This window comes from Microcebus murinus, chromosome 4 (genome assembly GCF_040939455.1).
Source record: "Microcebus murinus isolate Inina chromosome 4, M.murinus_Inina_mat1.0, whole genome shotgun sequence".
Taxonomy (NCBI): Eukaryota; Metazoa; Chordata; class Mammalia; order Primates; family Cheirogaleidae; genus Microcebus; species Microcebus murinus.
In genome coordinates this window covers 55,398,204-55,419,018 of record NC_134107.1, presented here as the reverse complement: position 1 = coordinate 55,419,018, position 20,815 = coordinate 55,398,204, and the positions used below count along the sequence as shown (strand labels likewise).

Below are 20,815 nucleotides of genomic sequence, written 5' to 3'. Positions count from 1 at the left end.
AGGTAGCATCTTACATGTGCTTTTTTGATGATAAAGTTCCTAGTCATAGGAGTCTTTTGAATAGGCATCTAAATATGGTTTTCCTTTGCAATAAAACCTTTGTAATATGTATTTCAGCAGTTCCTGAATCCTGTATGTATATGTTATCCTCAGATTCCATCGTAATCATTCTGTTAGTATTACAAACATGCCACATTGCCATTGCACTTAAAAAATTCTTGGTGAAAAGACCAATTGCCTGATGAGTTATTAAATGTTGAGGTGATATCCAAAGATAATAGGTATGCCAGGTTTCTTTCACCAAAAAGATATTAGTTAGAAACAGACACATAGAATTTGAGAAATAGAAAATAGAAAGGAGAATGAAGCAAACACAAACTGTTGGTTGAGACAAGGAAATATGACTTTGGATCATTTACAGAGCGATTCTGTATGTAATTGATGAACATAAACACAGATGTGTCATCAGGCAATATATACCATTAGTTCCTCCCTATTAAACAGACACAGAAAAAGATATGGCTCTTCCTTTATAGTTCACACTCAGTGAAACTACAAACATATTGGCCCTTCATCTAAGACAAAAGAAATGGAAAAAAGAAAATCACTCCATGGTCTATTCTTTCCACAGCTCATCTGGAGATACAACCTGGTCTTAGACGGTTGGGCAAAGGAATTATCAGTTGTCCTCATTGTTCATTTGTTCACAGGTTTATTGCTGGGACCCACAGCTTATGAAGTTCCTCTGCACAGGCATTTATTCACCTTGTCCTGTATTTCCTTCATCTTTATACCATAGATGATGGGGTTGAACATTGAGGGTAGGAGAAGGTAGAGATTGGCAAGAAGAATATGGGCATGAGGTGGGATGTTGTGACCAATGCGATGAGTGACAGAGGAAAAGAGTGCAGGTGCATAAGTGACAAGGATGACAAAGAGGTGGGCTGAGCAGGTGTTGAGGGCCTTGAAGATAGCATCTTGAGAGTTGAGACGTACTACAGCCTGCAGGATGAGGACATAAGAGAAGCCAATGAGCAGCAGATCAAGTCCCACCACAAGTAGGATCACAAAGAGGCCATAGATACGATTAGGTCTGGTGTGGCCACAGGCCATTTTCACCACAGCCATGTGATCACAGTAGGTGTGAGGAATGACTATGTGACAGAAGGTCAACCTTTGAAGTAGAAGAGGCATGGGCAGGATAAGAATCACACCTTTGGCTAGAGCCAACAGTCCCAGGCGTCCAACTAGGGAATGGCTCAGAATTGTGTTGTAACGTAATGGCTTACACACAGCCACAAAGCGATCAAAGGCCATTGCAACAAGTAGGGCTGATCGTACCACAGATGCTCCATGGATGAAAAACATCTGGGTGAAACAGGCATTGGCAGCTATGTCCCGATCATTGAACCAGAAGAGACAGAGGAGCTTGGGCATCAGAGCCAGAGTGGATATGAGGTCAGCCACCATCAGCAGAGCCAGGAGCAGGTACATTGGTGTGCGAAGTGTGGGCTCTGTGGCCACTAGGAAGAGGACAGTACCATTGCCAAGGAGGATAGCCAAAAACATGGAGGAGAAAGGAACAGATAGCCACAAGTGCTGTGACTCTAAGCCAGGTATGCCCATCAGGGTGAAGGTCATGAAGCTGGAATGGTTGAAGATTTTCATGGTAGAAACTGTTGGTAGTTGTTTAGGCACCTGCCAATAAGACATGGGTAGTGGGTTGTTTTTACAGGTTTGGGTTCTAATGACTTGCTGAAATGGGACTAGAGAAAGATGGCAGAATGCCTCCTTAGGTTCACAGAATCCACAATTTGGTTTCAATTCTATCTCGACTTACCTATATTGTTTTCACAATCATTTCTTTTTGGGGATTTGACTTCTTTTTTGTATAAGGGATGTTGTAGTGGACCTTTACTCTTACCCTTCCCAGTTCAGCAATTCTACAATTCAACACATTTTTCTGAAGTCTGAGTAAAAATAGGAGAAACTGATTTGATCTTTGGAAGAATGGAAGAGCCTAATAGTACAGCCATGACCTTCTCATTAAAAAGCCTCTAAAATATATAGAAAGAGAGAAACTATACTTTTTCACCCCTTGTTCCAGGAAAAAAGAGAAATTCTTTGTTAGAGAAAATCTTTGAATTCCTTTGATTTTATTTTTGTCCCTCTGGCAGAGATCCACTCTTGAGTGTTGATTCATTTCCAACACCCCGCCTGGGGCTTTGTGAGTTTTTTTTTGGGGGGGGGGACAAATATAAAAGATATAATCTCCATATAAGGATGCTATAAGTTGTCTGTCTTTCACTATCTTCCAGGCAATGAATATTTGCACTTGCTGAACAGTCCTTGGAGGCTTTCGACCTGACTCATGCATCTATCTCTCTTCCAATACAGCTGGCTTTCCTGTGTAAATTTTATTACTTTTAATTATGAGGTGTTTACTTCAAATTAGTCCATTGGGCTACCTGAGAATACTCATTTATTTTGCAGTTCCTATCATGAATTAAGCAGAATTTCTCTCTCCTTCCAGGGATCTATGGACATTCTAGGTAGTATTATAATTAAATCAAAAACTCTTTTCCACTAATACTCACCTCTGTGGTACTTGCTGTATTCCCTATCCCACAAGTTGTCTATTCCATCTATTTTTTCTTTAGATCATAGACATTCAATTTAATCCTAACTTAACATTGTGATGTAAAGTGGTCTTTAAAAATCCTCTGGAACTGTTGCAGTACTGAGGATGATTAATGGTTCTTACTGGAAGCAAGTGTGCATACATCTGCATAAGGAGGAAAATCTGCATTACACTTGGACTTCTAACAGAAAACCAATCTATAATAGAGTGTGTGGTATGGGGGTAAAGGACCAACAACACACAGAGAAAAATCTGTGCCTGAATAAATAGAGTAACACAGTCATCAGCATTTTGAAGAACATCTTAGAGGGAATAAGCATCCTTGGAAAATAGTAATACAAGGTGCACTTAGAAGGAACTTTGCACTCATTCCTAAGCAGACATTGAGAACAGTTAGTTCTGAAAGAAGCAAGCAACATCCCAGATGGAGTTTGCTGAAGAGAATCTGTGGATCCTGTGCAATACAAGAAAACAAGCTTAAGATGAGACAGAGACATTTATCTAGTCATATGGCTCAGATCTCCTTAGTTATATATTAGAAGCCCACTGTAGAGAACACACAACAATTTCATGACTTTGTGAATCATTAACTTTACTAGCACTGTCACAGGATATTATTTCCATCATGAAATGCAGAGGAATAATCAAATTTTTGAGTTACTCCTTTAGAAACTAGTGATTCCAGAAATTCATTTCAGGTTATCTGTAGCATTATTAAAATAAATTTTGTGCTTAAACAAACTGCACAACATACCAAGGTCCTTGGGATTTTCCTTCATGTTGTAGAAATATAAATATGAAATTTGGCAGTACTAAGTATTTTATGCATATTCTTTGACTTCAAAAAAATGTAGTCATACTTCATTCCAGTTGCATTCTAGAATCTGAGTTTGCTCATTATTAATCATTATACTTGTTATTTTTATACAGACCCCAATGAAAGATCTCCTTTGCTTTTCTTATAGATAGCTGACCTTAACTGATTAAAATGCTTGTAGTATAGCACTCCTTATAGATTACTCTCTTAGCCATATTTAAATCAGTTAAAATCTGCCACTCTTAAAATCAACAGACTTGTTAAAATTGCTACAAAAGATTACACAGAATTTAAGCTGCCACATTCTTCCACAGCCTGAAAGCTGGACTCCATTCGTAGAGCATCTTGACTAGGTTTAGTCTAAACAACCAAAGAATAAAATAATTGGTGGGGCATTAACTAGTCCTTTTATTGATCCCAAAGCTAACAAGACATAAAGACAGAATGGGAATGATATTATGGCTAGAGATATGGGAGGTACCTTATAGGTTATATTCTTCTACTTGATCCTCACTCCTGCTCATTTCTGGGTAAATGAAATATTTATGTAGATAAACTGATTACAATTCTGGTGTCCATCACCATCCCTACATTCATTCCCTTCCAATCTTCTATCTCTTCCTCCCACTAAGCCTACCTTTATTTTTTTACGACACCAAGATCTCTTTCCTCTTGTCCTTAATAACCCCTGCCCTCATCTCAGTACACTAATTATTATAATGTATACAAAATGTCACTCAGTTCTGGTAGGACCCCTCCCCCCACCTTGATTTATAGCTTTTAAATCTCAATTGGGCTCTCACATGTCAATAATTATTTTTTGTGTATAACTTACTTCAAAAGCCATTACTTTTCAGAAGGCCAATAGCTATCACCTCAATTTAATTTACTGATGCTCTCAGCTAAGATTTTCTATTTGTCACAGAGAAAATAAACATAAATGTAGCCATTCGGGTTTTGAAAAAACTGCCAGACATTGAATTGTTGCTAAGAAAGAAGTATAAAATACAATATTGTCTGTCAAGACTGTGCTTATTCCATAGCCTTGACAATATACTTTTGGTAAACTAACATTCGTCCCCCAAACTACTCATCTTCCACCATCAACACCCCCTGTACCCTTTGGCACCACAATCTATCCATAGAGCACTATCACAGAAGAATATAATCTAGATCTGAACAAAACAATTTAGTTACAGCTGAACACCCATCTCCCCCTCAGATGTCTTCAGAATGAATCTTGTCATATCTCACATCCTTGTTTATTATTGCCACTTTAAGAAAATTTAGTCTTCTTAGTCAGGCTTTGTTGCTAATACTTTTTTCACTGAATAGTTATGTAATCTCTTAATTATATTCAATTTCCCACCTACCCATCACTTCCAAAATATTTATGCTGTGCTCCTTAGAAATCACAGACTGTTGTCAAAAAATTACTTTTTAAAAAGAATTACTTTACCTTCTTTCTCTAACAGAAAACAGGCTATGCTCTGAAAATATCTTATTCTGTAGTCACATCAAATGGAAGTTGCTTTTATAAGCCTCACTGCTCATGGATCCTGAAGTGGGATATGTATTTTATTTTCGTGCTCCCCACTACAATGTCCAGATCTTTGTTTCTTTTTCCACTTTAAAACCCCAGGCCTCTTTGAAACATGAGCTGTCAGATCACACCACTCTTTTCCCACTCTCCTTGCAGTTATCTATTATCCCCTATCACATTTCCTTATAAGGTTAGGTTTTGTGTAGCTGTCTTAGATATCAAGTTATGTTTTTGATGCCTTTCCTTCTGTCATTACTTGTGTCATAATTGTGGTCTATAATTAATTCATATCAGCAATCAAAAGAAGCCTGGGCATTTACTTCTTGACCTTCCACTTCCAATGGTCTTTTTCTTAACCCCATTTCAATAACTCACAATATCACAAATAATATACTAGAATAACTTCACCACCTTTAAAAATCCTTTTTTTAGGAATCTTACATTTAGCTCATGCTTCTCCAGTTCACTTTTCCCAGTACCTTCTACTTCAACAATTCTTTGACTTCAAAAGGATTTCTAATCCATCCATGTTACCAACTTTTCCTGTCTGTTACCACCTTTTCCTGTCTGTTACCATCCTACCTCCCCACCAGGTTAAAAAAAATACGTTCCTTTGGTATAATCACTTCCTTTTGTTTACACTCTACTTCTTTGTTCTTCTTTTCCTTAATTGTAATAGTAAAGTAAAGGTGCAATCCTTGTTAAACTCAATTCTACCTGCTTTGTATCTACACTGAGCAGCTGACCATGACTTCCAAGAAACACACAATGGTGATCATTGATTTAACCACAGTCCTCAGCAGAGTTGTTGCACAGCACACAATCAACATATTTCTATTCCTACCTCTATTCTGTGAGACATTTTACTGTCCTTAATGTCCCAACATTTCTACTTACCACCTCAAAATCTCTCTTTGTTTTTTATAAGAAAATAGAAGAAACCAAAATGGAATTCTCTAATTTCTCCAACAACCAAATAGCACATACTGCATTAGTACTGTGTTCTCCTACTACAATATATAACCTGCCACATTCTTATTGAAAGCTTACTCATCTGTTTCTGAACCTAATCACACTTCCTTTTACTCTTTCAAAAACTTGCTCCTGCAATTATGGCCCTCTCTCCTGCCTCATCAACATTCCCTCTTCTGGTGAAACTTCCCACTACTCATTTTCACAATCACCATTCTATCCAGGATGCATTTAGTTTTCTCTTGGACTACTGATCTAACTTCTTACTCATCTTCCCGCTTTTCTCTTGCCTACATAATGCTTACAGCCCATACAGCAGCCATATTATCTTTAAAATATTTAAAAATATAAATAGCTTGATACCACAATCCTCAATGGTTTCTTATTATATGAGAAGCAAAATGTACCATGATGTATACGGCACTGGGTATACTCTGATCATGAATACTAATGACCCTATTGACAGCCAAAGCATTATCTCTCTTCAGCTTACCTCTTGAACTTCATCTTTTGCCACTCTCCCACCTTGCTCACTTCACTCTTGGCCATTTTGCTCTTTTTTCAGCATGATAAGTTCATCCCTGCCTAAGGGTGCTTATTCTTGCTGTTCCAGCTCCTCATAAACCTTCACAAGACACACTCCATGTTATGTGGGTCTATGAAATACCATTGTATCTTAAGCTTCTATTTTAGTCCTGGCTGCATATTAGAAATACCTGAAGAATATAAAAATTACTGATGCATAGACTCCAATGACTGAAGGAGAATGTATGCAATTGGAGTCTAGAAACTTATGTTCTTTCAGAACTCCTGGGTATATTTCCCTGTGCAGCCAGCAAGGCTGAGAATGAGCAGCTCAAGAACTGAGTCAGGCACTATGGATGGGAGGGTGCACAAAACTAAGTTCTCCTCTTTTTCTTTGTCCTTTTCTTTTCTTTTTCTTTTTCTTTTTTTTTTTTGTTAATCTTGGATACTTTATTCTTGTCTGATTTCATCATAAGAAAAAGTTACCAAAGCAAATTAACATATCTTGAGTATAATTATCATGGATTATAACAAAGTGGTTATAACTAAAGGCAATAGATAGTTCCTCTCCTAAGCTTATCTTGTGGTTGCTGTTATTGTTCCTCATTCTTATTCATTATTCTTTCTCTGGTAGATAAATTTGCATATGAATAGATAGTGACCTCACTCAATAAATGTTGTAACTAAGACATAAAAAGAGTTTGAAGGGAGCCTGCAGTGACTCTTCCTTGTATTGGGGACAAGGAAAATTTTAAAGAAGTACAATTTTCCGTAGCCCGAAACAATGACAAGAGTTAGTCAATGGAGAAGTGAGGGGAGAGCATTCTGGGTAGAGGAAACAATAATTGAAAAGACACAATTTTAGAAAATTTAGGTATACTGAGGGGATAGTAAGAAATTCATTGTGACCTTGCTGTCTTATACATGGAGTCCCGGAGATAAGGTCAGAGGTGGATTCATGACTAACTAACAGTTCCTTTTGCCTGGAATGATTTCCACATTCATCTTTTCTTTTCGTGACAAACTTGTGTTTAGCTCAATCTTATTTTCACTTATTCTCCCTTGTCCATATCATGGCTTTGCCTATATTTGTGCTCTATTGCCTAGCACTTACGCTAAGTTTCTTTCCTTTAAGTGATTCCTCTCATTAACTAGTGAGTACTCGTTAAGTACTCCACTATGAGCCAGGGTTTGTAAACCACCTCCACCTTGTCATACATGCTCATGTTTTTGCATTACTTTAAATCCCTGTATTCTTGAATTTTTGACTCCCTCAACCGTGTATATCTTCTGTAAACATGCTCAACTTTCAGAAAGGAGGCAATACTTTTCAGGTGTCTGTGGTAGAGGTTGCTGAATGGCTAGGGAATAAATAAATGCCATTCAAATACAGTCAGCTGGGACTCCAGATAGAAGGAACTTAGGGGAAACAATCTGACTGAAAGAAGGAGAAATAGGGGTAGTTGTTGTAATTATTTAAATCATAACTTACCTAGAAATGTTCTGCTATATTCTTCCTGTTGGCCTCTATTCTTCTGATAATCAGGGCATTGACATTTGGAAGTCACAACTTAAATCTTCCCATCTCGTGCTTCATAGAATACTACTTCTCTTTTTTTGCTGAGCTGGGAAGAAAAGGCCAATGGGAAGGAGTTTCCTGCCCACCTGGGCTCTCCTCCTCTGTTTCTTTCCTGCAACATAACATATAAGCCTTTTTATTACACTGGGCCAAGACTCTCCCACGATATAAGGGAAATTTTGAAGTCTATGATTTCATCTTCCAGGTAAGCTGTGCACAGCCATGACTCTCCAGAGATCAAGGATGGAGAAAGGATGGAAGAAGTAGTTTATTAGGGTATCCCACTGGGCCTCTTATTCAAAGCGGAAAATGACCTGAAAAGCAGTTCTCAGGGAACTATAATTTTGACCATACCCAGTTTTCAGGTAATGATATAATGATGATGTTATGTGACTTCTCTCTCTTTGGTCTAAAGTTTGCTCAAGCAGAAAATCTTTGTCAAGTCCATAATACTGGAATATCTTACAACATAATATATACAAATAAACAGCATTGCTTTGCTCAAGATTATACATACTTTCACCTTTACTACATATTGTTAGATTTCTCTTTAAAATATTTCTGTTATTTTACACTCACACACAATATGAGATTCCTCACTTCCCTACATTCTTGCTAACAGTGGGTTTGGTTTATTTTTGCTAATCTGAAACATGTGAAATCGTATCTCACTATTGTTTACAGTTGTATTTTTTTTCTGCTAACCTTATTAATTAATCAAATTCAACTTCTTTTCACACATTTTTGACTACTTTAGTAATGAGTTGTTAGTCTTTTTATAAATTGACTTGGAGTTATTTTTATTTTATGTTTATGAATACTTTTTCACTTATATGTGTTTCAGCAATTTTCTCCTAACCTATTTATTTTGAATACTATTATTTCATGTCATGCTAATATAAACTATGAAGAAGGGACATGTATCAATTGCTTTATTTGTGATTTGTACATTTTAATCTTAATTTTTCTTGTTTGTCCAATGTTATTAAGATGTATTCCTATAAAATAAAGATTTTTATATAATATAAATATAAACTTAAGAATTTATCTTTAATCCATCTAGAAATTATGTTGTTTCTGGGTCACAAAATCATCATATTTCATTATGTATTTAAATATATTAATAACCAACTCCAACTGGTTATTACATCTATCCTTTCTGATTATAATGCCATTATATAGAATAAATATATAGATCTCTTTCTGGGCTTTTAGTTCTTTTTCTCCAAGTTTTATTTTAGTAACAACTTGAAATAAACTTTTATATCTTTTAATAATTTGTAAAGTCTAATAAGACAAGTCTCCCCACCCTGCTCTTATAGACTTGGATATTCTTAGACTTTTTAAAATATATATTTTATTATTTTCCAAGTTCTATAGAATTTCAAATGCATTTTAATTGGAGTTCCATCTAATTTATACATTCATTTGAGAAGATTATACACATATCTTTATAATATTGACTGTTTTATCCAGGTTTATGGTATGGCATTCTTTTTCATAATATATTGTTCTATGCATAAAAATCTCTTATTCCATAATTTTTCAAAATTGTTGCCCATCTATTTATGTTAATCTTGTACCTGTCAGTCTTGTTGACCTCTCTTTGTAGTCTAACAAATTCTCTCTAGATTGTCTTATACTTTCTCTGCAAATAGTAATATCATTCATGCTTCCTATTTTTATTATTATTATTTTTCCTCTTATTTCATGGCTGTGACCTTCAGTACAATACTAAGTATAGAAGGGGTAAGAGTGATAGTTGACGTCTATGTATTCTTCCTTTAGAAGTATTTAGAAGTGTTTCTAAAGATTTACCATTTATTACACATTTCTAATTTATTTTATTTTATTTTTTTAGAGACAGGGTTCACTTTATCGTCCAGGCTGGAATGAAGTGGCATAATCATAGCTCATTGCAACCTTGAACTCCTGGGTTCAATTGATCCTCCTGCCTCACTCTTCTGAATAGCTGGGGCTACAGATGCATACCATCACACCCAGCTAATTTTTAAAATTTTTTTTAGAGGCAAGGTCTCGCTGTGTGGCCCAGGCTGATCTCAAACTCCTGGCCACAAGCAATCCTCCCGCCTCAGCCTCCCAAAGAGCTGATATTATAGGCATGAGCTACTATGATTGGTCCACATTTCTAACTTTTTGATTCTCCAATATCTCATACTACTGGCTTCTTATTATATTTCCTTGAAAATTATATAGTTGGTCTAAGATTTTATACTTAACTTTCATTAGGATATTGTAGTAATATCATATAATGCTTTCATATTTGCGGTGTCTGATTTGTGTTGTTTTCCATTTCTAATGCTCTTTTTATTTGTCTTCTCTAAAACATCCCAAATTTCTTGCAGAATACATTGATGGATACATTGAAATAAGTTAAGAAAACGTAATATTTTTTAATTAGGTTGAAACAAAACAACAACAACAACAAAAAAACCCAGTAGGATACACACACACACACAAACACACACATCCAAATTCTAGGGATTATTTAATAGCTTACATATTTAATAATTGTGGGGGCTAACTAGATGAGTCTGAAGTACACAGAGTAGGAAATCAAGAAGTAAAGATCACAATCTGGTTGGAAACTCCACAGGCACGGGATGAAGCTGGTTTCTACAGTTATAAGTCTCTCTTTCCCAAGGAAAGCCTAAGCCCCGTGTTCTGGCCTTCTAACTCATTAAATCATACCCACCCAAGATAATTCCCCTGACTTAAATTCAACTGATTACAGTGTTCTAGTAGAACAGTGAAATCTCTTTGCAACAGCACCTATATTAGTATGTGAATAACTGGGAGTTGTGTGTATGCCCATACAATGGCTGCTACTTCCCTTCCATCTTCTTTCATGAGAGATTATCTCTAGAATCCCACTTATCTGGAAACATAACAGGAAGTGATTCTGAGAAAAGTAGTTTAGTCTACTCAAGTTGACACACCACAAAGGTATTATATGCTCCACAGAATGTACCATCCAGGACTTTTTCCAAAACTTGCTGAGAGGTAGACTTGTTTTGAAGGAAGAACAAAGGAATTTCAAAAGCTTATTTCACTTTTGTTTTATTTTTATTTTGCTTTTAATTAATAGCATTGGGGTGGATTGGAGGCACCTTTAGCTTTAGACAGATAAACATTTTTAGGGTAGTGTTCTGGGAAAGGAAAGTTGCTATATGCTTGTTCTGCTCTAAGTTTTTAAGATGTTTGTGGTAGATACATTGCACAACAGTACTCACCAGGAGTACAGACCAGGTAGTCATTTAAGGATGAAAACACACTTTTTAAAAATATTTAATTTCTTAGAGTATTGGTTCTTAAAGTGTGATTCCTTGACCAACAGCACCAGCATTAATTGGAAACTTCCCAAAAAGAACATTTTTGAGTCCTGCTTCAAACTTACTGAATCAGAAACTCCAGGGAAGTGGACTATCAATATATGTTTTAACAAGAAGTACAGGTAATTTTGAAGTGCACCAAAATTTTTAAACCACTGGTTTAGAGAATCTCTTAGGAGCTAAAATCAAGAGTATGCAGCTGACAGAATCCATGTGTGGGGACTGCTCTTGGTAAAGAAAGATCCCGTTAGGCATGGTGTGGCTGGAGGAAAACATAACTAGAGGAGCGTTTGGAAAGGTTCTGAGAAAGAAGATCAACTGTGGCAAACTGTAGAAAGAGACTATTATTCTATATTGACAACTCTTGGCAGTCTCCCTGCATAATGTGGGGTTTTAGATAATGGCTGGAGCTGTTTTTTTTTTTTTTTTTTTTCTTTCTTTCTTTCTGAGAATAATTGTTTAAGATACTTGTTCATGACCTGAAGAAGGCTTGGGATGTATGGTGGAGTGAATTATATGACTGGTAAGGCTATAGTAAATAATCTCTTTCAGCGTGGAATTATTGCACCAACAGCAATTTAATACTATATAAAGTTAGGCTGTGTGTTTAATGCAAAGGAGATCTCTGATAATAGAGTTCACTCAGATAAACACAAAGGACAGACTCCCTGCAAAGGACACAAGAAGATATGGGTTTGGTAATATTTACTGTTTGGCTTCTCTGGTTTGCTCAGTTCCTGAGATAATTATTACCTCATATGGCAAAAAAAACTCCCTTTAACAAAGCCATATCTCCTAAACATTACATATGGGTATAATTTCCTATTGTGTTCCATTACCATCTTGCTAATCTTGAATAAGCAATATAAAAACATGGCAAGGCATTTCACAAAGCTAGTCAGTCACTCTGCAGCGGTGTAACAGTGGCCAGTATGAGGACATACACAGTAAATTGTCTATAATATTAGAGTCACAGGAAGGAGCAAGCATAGCAGAATGGGTTGGGGATAACCACAGAGAAGAGTGGGAGGGAAAGCATGCCCTGGGATCCTTGGGGAATGCATTAGCATTCTGATAACCACAGTGCTTGTAGTCTCAGTGGCCCTAAAATGTTAAGTGCCCTTAGATAAATAGTGCTAGTACAGAGATGTGGGGAATTAAAACCCAAACAAAACAAAAACAGAGAAAGAGTTCCAAGGAAGTAAACTACAAATATCTTCTCTGCCTCTTTAACAAAAGCCTCTAGCTTCATATCTCTATTTTCTTGTCTACATTCAGAAAAAAAAATGTGGATGCCCAATTTCCAAGGGAACACAGAAGCTCCCTAGTGCAACCCACCAAATTCCAACGGGGACTGTGAGGTAGATTTCAGGCAGTGGAGAGCGGGGCAGAGACTAGCAATGCTCTTGCAATCTGAGGATGCTGTGCCTTCAGCACCTACAACGCTGCGCCTTCTCATTTCTGCTCTCCTGGAATCATGTGAGTTTGGGCTAGGAAGAGACTCTGAAAAAAGGTATTTCTTGGTCTTCACGAGAAGTCTAAATGTGCAACTGGCTGTGGAAAGTTTGCTTCAAAAAAGCAGAGAGAATGAGATTTAAAGGCCAGAAAAAGAAATTTTGCTGAATAACCCTTCTGTGTAGTCTGCATTAGAGTTTTAGTCAGCAGGTCTCCTAAGACAGGAGTTAACACCTGGCATTAGGCTGAGGGGCCAGAGAGGTAATCATTGGTAATCTCAATGGGGGGCTTCCAGCAAAGGAAGAAGCAAGTGATATGTTGACCAGATTGAAGAAATGGGAGGTACTTACTACGCTATTTCTGAGATTACCAATGATTACCTTGAGCCTTTTCCCCAGTATTTCACAAGAGGCAGATGCAGTCCAAGTTCAGCTGTGCTCTTGCACAGACAGCCGTCAGTTTGTGGTGCAGTTTCAGGGCATAAAAGGTTTTCTCTCCTCCAGTCCTTCCCCCAGTTGTGATGTGAGAACTTTTATCTTACTGAGGGCGTTGGCTTTAATGTCACTAGAGTCAGATTAGTGACTGGGTTTGAGGGATGAGTTTAAACTGAGGTGTGAGTGAGAAGGGTCACAAAAGTTTATCCATGTCACAAAATGTTTTGTTCTGGGAATGGTGTGAGACTACAGACCTGTAAGAGGGGTGGAATACTGATGGAAGTGAGAGAGAGTGTAAGAATGCACAGCCCTACGAAGGATTGGTGTGTGCAAAGGTTGAAGTTCCTTAGAAAGAAAAGGCTACAGAATTTCAAGTAATGTTCACTTACCTCAATCAAATTATGAGCAAATCTAATCAAGTAATATGAGGCAATCTGTGCTCAGTCCAGCTTCTACAGGAAAAAAAGTCATAAAGCATAATCAAAGACCTGAAGAGCAGGAAGAAACCTGAAAGAGGAATCATCGAGTTAAGCCTCTCAGCTCTGGGTGAGTGATTTTTTGGAAGACTGAACACTGCAGACAATTCTGGCATAAGCTGAGTGGATGAGGTCGTGTAGTGCATGGGGCCGCTTTGCCTCCACATTCTGACTCCAGGTCCATTATCTGTGTTGGGTTGGTCAGCTGGGCAGAGAGCTGCATCAGTTGAGCAAGCAAATCTGGATCATAAAAACCATAGCTCAGTGAATCTAGTTTGGCTCAGAGCTGCCAGGAAAGCTGTTTCTCAATCTCCTGGTGATTGTTATGTGGCGCTGGAGGGCAAAGAGAAGAACAAATTATAAAGAACATTTGTTTATCAACCAGTTGGCCCTATAATGGAACAAATTACATTGAATGTAAACTAGTTACACATTATATTAATACATTTAAGAAAAGACTAGATTATAGTTGGTTGAGAAAACTTCAGTGAGGATTCTGTATAGGATATGAAATTATTTTCCCATTGTGATGAAGATGATGGTAATAATAAATGAAATTGATTGAGCGCCTTCTGTGCACTACAAACCATAGTAGGTACTTCTCTTTAAATTCTCACAATCTTGCAAAGTATCATTAGTCCCATTTTACACATCAGAAAACTGTGAGATTCTAAAGGAAAAATTACTTGTTCAAGCAACACTGCTTTGTATTTACCTCTTGTTAGAGATAAATACAAAGAATTTGTTTCCAGTTTTCTGGGTTCCAATGCCTACTCTTTTTTTTAACCACCTCACCTTGGTGCTTTAAAAACTCCAAAATCCTATGCCTCTGAAATATCCTGCCTCTTCAAAAAATACACGAAGACAAGCATGAGATCTGACTTACATTTTTGCCTGAATATTCGGTGGAGGTCTAGAATGTGCAAATCGCATCAGTTATGGTTACATATTTGGCCAAGCCCAAATATTCACCTCATTATTTATGTTTTCCTTAGGGAAGATCAATCTCTAACTGGAATTGATTGGAACATTAGATATTTGCTGGCTCTGCCAACCCAGGCATGAGCTCACAGAGCAGTGTGGGCAAGATTTTTCATACACACCCCTGATGTAAGGGTTAATCCCTCTTTTCTCTGGCGGTCATGTGGTTTATTGGTTCTAAGATGTGAGCAGAATAGCACTTTCAACAACCTCCACTTCTGTTAGTCCCTGTATCTGTGAGAACAACAACAATGAAAAATGGTCCCCAACATATTTGGCCTTTCTGGGTGTTGTTTATTCTCCTAAATCTACTTATATTATAAGAAAGAAACTTATGTGTGGTTCAAAAATGGAGAAGCTTTTTCTTATTTTTTCAGTGACTATGTACGCAGAGTATCTGGTCTGTTAAGAAATAAAGCCATTTACCTCTCTTCCAACATAATGTACATACTCAGAGTGAGAAAGAATTGCGGCAAAAGAGTTGATTCCCCTTTGGTAACTATATTCTAACCCTCTTAAATTTCCTGGTCTTTTGTTTAGTGATCACAGTATCTCCAGCTTCTAAAACAGGGCTAATTATATATGACATGTACATTAAATATTTGTGATTAAATAAATGGATATGACCTTCTAGGCAGTGAAGTTCTCATTCCCATTTTAAGAACCTCCAGCTAAAATGATTTCCCAGCTTTTCTGGGAAATCATTCTGCATAATTCCATTTAGCTTAAGCACTCTTGCTGTGGATCGTGTCCCTTTAGGGGCTAGAGGTATGGGAAAGGTGGATTAGTATAATTTTTTTCCACAAAAAGACATCATTATCCTGGTACAAATCTAAGCACTCTTATCAAATCACATTGTACCATTGCGGAAGGGCAAGATTGAGAAGTATTTGAGAAAAGTACTCTTTTTTGAAATCACCAAGCACTGCAGATATTATAGAATGTGAATAAAGGATTGACCCATGGTAGACTAGAAAATGTTGGAATTTTCCATTTTGGAAATAGAATGATGTCCAAAAGGGTAAACTTTAACAACCTGGGAAAGGCAGATGAAGCATCTTATGGAATTTCAGATGAAGGTTGAATAGATGAAGGTTGTATATGTGAAAAAGTGTCACTCAGGGCATTATGGAAACTACCAGGGTATATTAAGGTAAAATATAATTACTAAGCACTGCATCTCAAATAAGAGCTTATTCTAACTTAAAGGGCAAGAAAAATAATGCCCAACTTTACCCAATAAACTATGTTTGCAGTTTATGTTCTAGACTGACAGTTAAATATCATCTCATACTCCATAACAGAATGTATATATGGTGTGTGTATGTGTGTATATATTCAGGTATATTCTTAAGAAGAATGAATGGAGTGTATCCCTTTCTTTGAGGACAATAAGCCTCAGCTAGGAGATAATTCCAGTTTATTTAAATGCTATTTGAACCCTTTCTTATATTCATTTATTTAATTTAACAAGCATTGTATGTCAGGCACTATTCAAACCTGTTTACAAATACTAACCCATATGGTTCCTTTAACTCTAGGTACTATTATTGTCATTTTACAGATGATGAAGGCTGCCAACCATTATATAGCTAGTAAGTGTTACTCTGGTCTCATTCATATTCTTGTTCCATGTTTTCTCTCCAGGCAATGTGACACTTTGTGGAAATTTCTAACCAGGGAAGAAAGACGTCGATGGAATCTCCTAATCACACAAACATGGACCCTTCTGTTTTCTTCCTCCTGGGTATTCCAGGTCTAGAAAAATTTCACCTGTGGCTCTCACTCCCTGTGTGCTGCCTGGGCACAGCCACAGTTGTGGGCAATATAACCATTCTGGTCATTGTTGCCACTGAGCCAGCCCTGCACAAGCCCGTGTACCTTTTCCTGTGCATGCTCTCAACCATAGACTTAGCCGCCTCCGTCTCCACAGTTCCCAAGCTGCTGGGCATTCTCTGGTGTGGAGCTGGACATATATCTGCCTCTGCCTGCCTGGCCCAGATGTTCTTCATTCATGCCTTCTGCATGATGGAGTCCACCGTGCTGCTGGCCATGGCCTTTGATCGCTATGTGGCCATCTGCCACCCACTCCGCTATGCTACTATCCTCACTGACACCATCATTGCCCGCATTGGGGTGGTAGCTATGGTGCGAGGCTCCCTGCTTATGCTCCCGTGTCCCTTCCTCATTGGGCGTTTGAGCTTCTGCCAAAGCCATGTGATCCCACACACATACTGTGAGCACATGGCTGTTGTGAAGCTGGCCTGTGGGGACACCAGGCCTAACCGTGTGTATGGGCTGACAGCCGCACTGTTGGTCATTGGAGTAGACTTGTTCTGCATTGGTCTCTCCTATGCTCTCATTGCACAAGCTGTTCTTCGCCTCTCATCAAATGAAGCTCGTTCCAAGGCCCTAGGGACCTGTGGTTCCCACGTCTGTGTCATCCTCATTTCTTATACACCAGCCCTCTTCTCCTTTTTTACACATCGCTTTGGCCACCACGTTCCGCTCCATATTCACATTCTTTTGGCAAATGTTTATCTGCTCTTCCCACCTGCTCTTAACCCTGTGGTATATGGAGTTAAGACCAAGGAGATTCGTGACAGGGTTGTTAGAGTGTTTCAAAGGGGACAGGGAATTGGAATCAAGGCATCTGAGTGACCCTGCAATATAGAAGGGACTTAATCCAAAATAAAAGAAACTTTTCAAAATTAAGAAATCTTCAGTATTTGAGACTGAAAAGAGGATGTAATAGGTGATAATGTCCTCTGAAAAACCATTTTCAAGAATCATAAATCATAGAGGAGAGCAAGGAGACTCAGCATTCTTCCTTTCCATTCAGGGAAATGTAAACATGGGAAGATTCTGGCAACCTAGGTGGCACCCAGACACTGAAAACAACTGGCTATGCCCTGGGGAGTTTCCAGCCTGCTGCAGTTTAGAAGATTCTTTGCATAGCCATAGGTCTCTCTTCGCTCCCTGGCCCTCTCCCAATAGTCCAGGCATGGATTTCTAATTTTATATGTTAAGCTATAACTACTATCTTACCATCTGCGAGAGTCAGATGATGGGACAGTAAAGCCACAGTTAAAAAAGTTAGAGCAGCAAGGGATTTGTGCTTTTGCATAAATTCTGTATTTTCCCAACAGGATTTCAAACTAAGAACAGAGAAAAGATCTGTCTAATACCCACAATGTTACCTAGTGGCAGAACAAGGGCTTGAAAGCTAGAATACTTTAGTATAAAACAATAGGACTTCTAAGGATGCAGGTACAGGAGAGGTCAGGAATAACTTCATTTCTACCCTTGGGCTCTCTATCCCACAGATATACTCCTATCTCCAGCCTCTGGGGAGCCAAGCTAAGTCTGAATGACCTTGGATATTACCTTCTGACAAGCAATTTTCAAATATTCTCATATATTCATACAGGTGGAAGGTGCTTCCAGAGGTCATTGACTCTTATCTCCTGAACCTATATGGGATGGTGACTGACCCAAACCAATCAGAATGGGAAATTTTTGCTATTTATTTATCTATTTGTTTATAATGAAAAGAAGGTCAAACTTGATTCTAGTTTAACTCATGTGGTGGAAAGTTCCTAACTGTAACCATAAAACTGGAGTTGGAAACCAGTTGCTACACATACTGAGCCTTCCATTTTTCAAGAAAAATACTTTCAGACAATTGGTCTAGTACATTTCACTAACAAATGAGCACTTTTAATTTTGAATTTATTAATGATACAAATTTTCTTGTTGTTGTTCTCTTGATATGCCATCCTACTCTGTTACATGAAGGGGATATAACCCTTCCCCCCATGGACACTAAACAGACCTTCCTATTTTTGGAAAGTTTTAGTCCTAAAGTTAGAAAACCAAGGTTCAGCTTTTGAAACCTCCCAGTGTCAGGATTATTAATGTTTTGGCTATTATACTTCAGACAAGTGGGGATAAACAGTTTACAAATAAGGAGATTTAATAAAGTATGCTGAATACTATTTTTCAAAGGAAAAATAATCATTATCCTACTCTATAGGAAGATCACCAGTACATGGACAGGCACTGGTATTAGTTTTTCCTTCAGATCCTCAAAGCGAGATATTCTTAACAGGTTTTTAAGAATTATATACAATTCTAAACTCTACAGCTTATCAACTGAATTGCTTTCTTTATTCTCCAACTTGACCATCTTGCTAGCATGAAAACCTACAACCCCAACTCTGGACCAATCCTATACTGTGTCATAGGTTCCTATACTCAGAGAATGGAAGATTTCTGAAGAAAGTATATAGATATGCATTTTGTAAACACTACTTGTTCATAATTTCTCATTTCAACTGGGATCTCAGTGCTAGATGTCTATGCTTTTATCTGCCACCTGGCTTGCAATAGTAGGTTTTCATTAAGCTCAACTCCTTTATATACCTCCTGACCCTCACGCTTCAAACATTACATTAATTTCTATTACATAAAGAAAAATGAAATGATTAGAAATAAATATCTCAAATTCTAATCCTCATATAAACTTTTAACATACATAGCCATTATTTCTTCCTTTCTTGCTATATAGATTTTTTTATTACTGATTCCTTTTTCTGCTCAAGAAAGCCAATTATCCTTGTTTGCAGATGATATGATCTTATATCTAGAGAAACCTAAAACCTCCACACAAAAAAACTATTAGAACTGATAAATTCAGTAAGGTTGAAGGATATACAATCAACATAAAAAAATCAATAGCATTTCTATATATCGACAGTATGCAATCTGAAAAAGAAACCAAGAAAGTAATTCCATTTATTATAGTAAGTACAAGTAAAATAAAATACTTAGGAATAGACTTGACCAAAGAAGTGAAAGATCTCTACAATGAAAAATATGAAACATTGATGAGAGAAATTGAAGAGCACACAAACAAATAGAAAGACATTCCATGCTCATGGATTGGCAGAATCAATATTGTGAAAATGTGCATACCACCCTATGCAATCTACAGATTCAATGCAATCCCTATGAAAATACCAATGACATTCTTCAAAACAATAGAAAAAATAATCCTAAAGTTTATACAAAACCACAAAAGAGCCAGAATAGCCAAGGCCATCCTTAGCAAAAAATAATGAAGCTGGAAGAATCACATTACCTGATTTCAAATTATACTACAGAGCTATAGTAACCCAAATAGCATGAAACTGGCATAAAACCAGGCACATAGATTAATGGAATAGTATAGAGAACCCAAAAATAAATCTACATATTTATAGTGAACTTATCTTCGATGAAGTTGTCAAGAATATACAATGGGAAAATGACAGTCTCTTCAACAAATGGTGTTAGAAAAACTGGGTGTCCATAGGCAGAAGAATGAAACTAGACCCTTATCTCTTGCCCTATACAAAAATAAATTCAAAATGGATTAAAGACTTAAATCTAAGACCTAAAACTATGAAACTACTAACAGAAACTTTGGAGAAATGCTTCAGGACATTAATCTGGGGAAGAACTTCTTGAGGAATAAATATCCCCAAAGCACAGGCAACCAAAGCAAAATTGGACAAATGGGATAACCTCAAGCTAAAAAGCTTATACACATCACAGGAAACAATCAACAAAGGAAAGAGGCAACCCACAGAATGGGAGAAAATATTTGCAGATCACCCATCTGACAAGGGATCAACAACTAGAATATATAAGTTTCTCCAATAACTGAGTAGGAAAACAATCAAATAATCCAATTTGAAAATGGGCAAAGGATCTGAACAGATATTTCTCAAAAGAAGACATATTAATACAAATGGCCAACAGGTAGATGAAAAATTGTTCAAGATCATTAGTCATCAGGGAAAGGCAAATCAAAACTACAATGAGATAGCATCTCACACCAGTTAAAAGGGCTTTTATCAAGAGATTATTCTCTAATCTCTATGGAGAATAGTATGGAGTTTCCTCAAAAACTAATACAAGTACCATATGATCCAGCAATCCCACTGCTGGGTATATATCTAACAGAGGGAAATTCAGTATATTGAAAAGATATGT

General features: G+C 37.2%; 2 protein-coding genes across 2 annotated transcripts; one reads left to right on the top strand and one right to left on the bottom strand.

The window, feature by feature from the left end:
• Positions 1–732: 732 nt before the first annotated feature.
• Positions 733–1,668, bottom strand: LOC105883336 (olfactory receptor 52P1-like). The gene has a single exon (XM_012786400.1). It carries the CDS (start codon positions 1,666–1,668, stop codon positions 733–735), a length of 936 nt encoding a protein of 311 aa, XP_012641854.1.
• A 14,803-nt stretch (positions 1,669–16,471) lies between these two features.
• LOC105883435 (olfactory receptor 52P1) lies at positions 16,472–17,437 on the top strand. The gene has a single exon (XM_012786505.1). It carries the CDS (start codon positions 16,472–16,474, stop codon positions 17,435–17,437), a length of 966 nt encoding a protein of 321 aa, XP_012641959.1.
• Positions 17,438–20,815: the final 3,378 nt, after the last annotated feature.